Source organism: Palaemon carinicauda, chromosome 26 (genome assembly GCF_036898095.1).
Source record: "Palaemon carinicauda isolate YSFRI2023 chromosome 26, ASM3689809v2, whole genome shotgun sequence".
Taxonomy (NCBI): domain Eukaryota; kingdom Metazoa; phylum Arthropoda; class Malacostraca; order Decapoda; family Palaemonidae; genus Palaemon; species Palaemon carinicauda.
Window position 1 is genome coordinate 73,307,007 of NC_090750.1, and position 4,647 is coordinate 73,311,653.

The 4,647-nt window shown below is 35.5% G+C and overlaps 1 protein-coding gene across 1 annotated transcript; it reads left to right on the plus strand.

The window, feature by feature from the left end:
* The first annotated feature begins 901 nt into the window (after positions 1-901).
* On the plus strand, positions 902-4,397 carry LOC137620004 (uncharacterized). Its single transcript, XM_068350285.1, has 2 exons — positions 902-906; positions 1,514-4,397. The coding sequence occupies exons 1-2, from the start codon at positions 902-904 to the stop codon at positions 4,395-4,397; spliced, it is 2,889 nt and encodes a 962-aa protein (XP_068206386.1).
* The last annotated feature ends 250 nt before the right edge of the window (positions 4,398-4,647 follow it).

Consider the following 4,647-nt stretch of genomic DNA (forward strand, 5'->3'; position numbering starts at 1 on the left):
ACATGCATACATGTATATGTATGTATATGTATACAGTATATATATATATATATATATATATATATATATATATATAGTCGTTGAGTCTTCAACGAAATGATGAAGCAAAATTCATTAAATCTCTTTAAAACTTTCCTTCGAAAATTCATTATTATTATTATCACTACTTCCAGATGCTGACTCAATTTTTGCTGCTGTCGGCAACGATAGCCGTAACGAAAGGATTTCCTGGTCAGATCCTCAGTTACCAAACAGATACGCATCTACACCAGGAGTTGGGCGTACCTGGAAGGGCTGTCACTGGAGAATACAGGTAAATATTTCTTTAGTTTTCATCTTAAGAACAATGATTCGTGTTATAGTCTTCATCTTGAAAATTATGATTCGTGAATTTTATAACTAAATTCAGTTAATTTATTATGTTTAAAAGTTGCGTATAATCTCAATAAGGTATAATTTGAGGTTTTCTTTCCTTTAATATAGGTAAACATTTCTCTAGTCTTGAGGTTTTGTTTCCTTTAATACAGGTAAACATTTCTCTAGTCTTAATCTTAAAAATTATGATGCGTGAATTTTACTTCTAAATTCAGCTAAATTATTACGTTTAAAAGTTACATATAATCTCAATGCGGCTTAATTCAAGGTTTTATTTCCTTTAGTAAAGGTCAACATTTCTCTAGTCTTCATCTTAAAAATTATGATTCGTGAATGTTATCACTAAATTCAGATAATTTATTATGTTTAAAAGTTGCGTATAATCTCTATAAGGCCTAGTTCTAGGGTTTATTTTATTTTTATTTTTTTTTAATTGTTGCTGTTTGTAGACTTCCATATTGGCTCTGAATAATGAAAAATTTTGTTGGATAGAAAGCATAGACGGATATGATTATATATAATCTCAATGCGGTTTGATTTTAGGTTTTATTTCATTTTTCAATTGCTGTTTTTTAGATCTATATATTGGCTCTGAATAACGAAATATTTTGTTGGATAGAAAGCGCAGACTGATATTATTTTAACATTTTAGTAGCCATCATACTCTTGCTGGTTCAGGGTTATTAGATTGTCATCTGAATACTTTCCTTCAGTTACATATTTTCCATATCTATGTATGTTAAAAATAAGTTCCTAAAATTTGCTCGCCATTCTACAGATACTAACTACTTGCTACACTGTTAGAAAAAAAAAACCGTAATTTTAATCGGGAATTCTCCGTAAAAATATACTGTTCTTAACAGTATTTCAGTAAAATACAGGCGACCGTAATTTCCCCTTCCTTTGTTATTATCATTTATGAGTTGGTGGCTGTAATATCACTCTTTTACGTCAATATATCCGTTTTTATAACGGTAAAAATCCTGGAACAAATGAAATTTACCGTTTTTTCAATGCGATTTTTCAAGTGTGTACGAGATACCATTAAGCAAGTTTACAAGCACAAACTTCTTTCTGTTATATAATCATAATTGTTCCATTTGTATATAATTCATCTTATATTATGTCTCTTCGTCAGATGGATAAGCCCAGATGGTCGAGAAAACGTTGTCAGATACACAGCCGATGAAAACGGATACGTCGTCCACAGCAATGTAGTGCCAGGTCATCACGATCCACTTGGCGAACCAGTGCTACAAAACAACTCTTCCAGTGGTACCTCAAGCAACGAGACATCGGAAGAAGATGGCCTGCTGTCTCTGGTGGAAAATCAACCTCCAAATGACATGTATAATGACATCCCTATTGGCCTTGTACCATTTCCCTTAAGACCGAAAAATGAGAGTAAAATTTCCATAACTACTGAACCAAACGATTCTGGAAGAAGCACCGAACAGATTGATAAAGTAATAACAACAATAGGGCCATTTAGCACAACTGAGCTGCATAATTTTGAAAATGCATCTGATGCTATTCAGGCCAGCATAACAACTACTACAGCTCCAAAAATGGAAATATCATCTCCCATGGCTATTGTATTTCCATCTGTTTACCATAAGATTGAAATTCTAAAGAACAGTATAGAGGAACCTCTGACAACGATATCTGTAATTTCCAGTGAGGAAATACATACCACTGAACCTACAGGTGAGGGTAAGAATAATACTACAGAAAGACCACAAGTTCCCCTTGCTTCACAACAGACAACCGAAGCTACTTCTGTTTCCCCTGAGACTATGAATACAGAATTCAGTACAGAAGAACCTCTCAAAATAATACCTGCAACTTCAGATGAGGAAAGTCATACTACTAACTCTTCACTGGAAGATGGAAATACTTCTACAATAGTACCATTATCTACCACAACTTCAAAACCAATAGAAGAGTTACCAGGGTTAACTGAAACTTATTCTGGTTTTACAGAAACTGAACTTCCAGGAGAATCTCTTACAACAATATCCACAGCATTAAATGAGAAAAGTCATACTACTGAATCTTCATTATTTATGGAGAAAAGTTCCACCCCAATGGTACCACCCACTACCATAAGCTCAAATCAAGAAGACAAATCTATTCTTGTAACAGAATCTCTTAATGGGTCCCTACAAAATAAAATTCCTGAAACGGGTACAAAAGAATCTCTTACAACAACTTATGTACCTTCTAATGATGAAAATCACACCACTGAATCTTCTACCAAAGGTGAAAGTGTCACTACTGAAGCACCACATGCTGAAACTGATGTTTCTGTAAGTATCACTACAGAAACCTTGATGGGCACAACTAAAGCACCCACACTTTCAAGTGATGATGATGGTATAACTGAAATGGCTCCAGTCGCGAATGAAAATATAATAGAAGAAATGAGCATGAAAAATTTATCAACAAATGCTTCCGATACAGAGACTGGAATAACAAATCTTGCAGACAACTTATTTTACTTTGAAGACGGTTATATTAAAGAAACTACCTCTCCACCATACTTTGTGGACGAGACAATTGAAAAACGTCATCCAACATATATTCCTTCAACTTCAGAAGCTGGACCTCTTACTACGGTACTTCCAGTAGACCATGACGATAATGGAAAGAATGGCATGAATACAGAAATTCCTCTTGATTTTGAATATTATGATGAGGAGGATGATGATGATGGAGAAATTACAGAACTTCCACCGACATTAAACTTTGGTGACAAAGTAAAACATATACTAGAAATGACACCATTAGATGATGCTAAAACCTCAACTCCACCCAGTATAACAACTGATAAAAACACCAATGAAACATTGGGAATTCCATTAATCATCGGTGAAGATAATGATGATGGTAGTAAGATGGTAGACTCTCAAATAATTATGATAACCAATGATAACAACAGAGTAACCACAACATACTATCCTCAAAAAACTACAGAATTTAATAAACTTCAAAATGTTACAACTGTATCCCCATCATCCACAGTCTTGATGCAAGATAACATGCAATCATCCACAGATGTAAGCAATAACATTGGAACTACTGAATCTGTGCCACTTGTAATTGCTGTTAAAGGTGTAGACAGTGGTGAGGAAAGTATGTCTGGCCAGAACAAATCCATGGCTACACAAGAAAGTATGAATAATCTAAATTCTACGGATGATAACAATTTGGTCCATGATAGTCAAATGACTGATAGTCCAGTCAACAATTCACTGAGTAGCAATTCAACAGTTTTTAGTGATACAAAGAAAGTCACAGATATACCTACATCAAGCCCTCCTTCAACTACATCATCAGACAACATGACAGTTGAAAGTGAAAATGGAGTTAGTCCAGAAATGCCTTTAGATAATGAAATAGTTGAAGGAGGTAGTGAAGAATCTAGTCCAACAGTGCCTACAGATAGTGAAGTAATTGAAGATGCTGAAGAACCTGGTTCAGCAGTGCCTTCAGATAATGAAGAACTTGAAGATGATGAAGAACCTGGTCCAGTAGAACCTTTAGATGACAAAGCAGTTGAAGAAGTTGCTGAAGAACCTAGTTCATCTGTGCCTTCAGATAACGAAAAGGTCGAAGGAGGGGCTCAGGAGACAGAAGAAGGTACACCATCAACCAACCAAATTACACCAGTGATAACACCCAAACCAGCACCTCAAAAGCCAAAGAAGAAGAAAGGTCAAGCTACTTCCCCTGAATCTATTTTTGCAAATGCTCTACTAAATCGACTATTCCCCACCACAAGATCGCCACTGATAAAAGAAGTTCACAGACCATGTTACGGGCCCAGTCTCCTTTGTTTGCAACCCAATTTTCACCCTTCGTCTTCTAACCCCAATCCATATTTCCAGACCCCTCCTTATCACCATGTTCCACCTACACATCATCATCCTTTCAAACCTCTTTTCGATGTTTTCCCTGGCACACCCCGCCCTGGTAATGATAGGCTAAATAATGGCCAAGTTTTCTCCTATTTCCATTGAAAATAATCAAATCTTAACTCAAAACTTTGCTCAAAATGATCTTTCATGACATAATTCTCCCTATTCAAGGAAGTTCTTAGTTGGATCTCGTGTAGGATTAGGAAGTGAGTGATGTTATATAACATCAGTAATGAATTATCTTCAATAGGGTTGCTTTCTTCAGTTACTTTTAGTCACTTTGTGCGAAATTAAGCTTTAACGTGAATTTTCTTTCTTGTTTAAACCCACACTGCCCTACCCCATCAGTCCC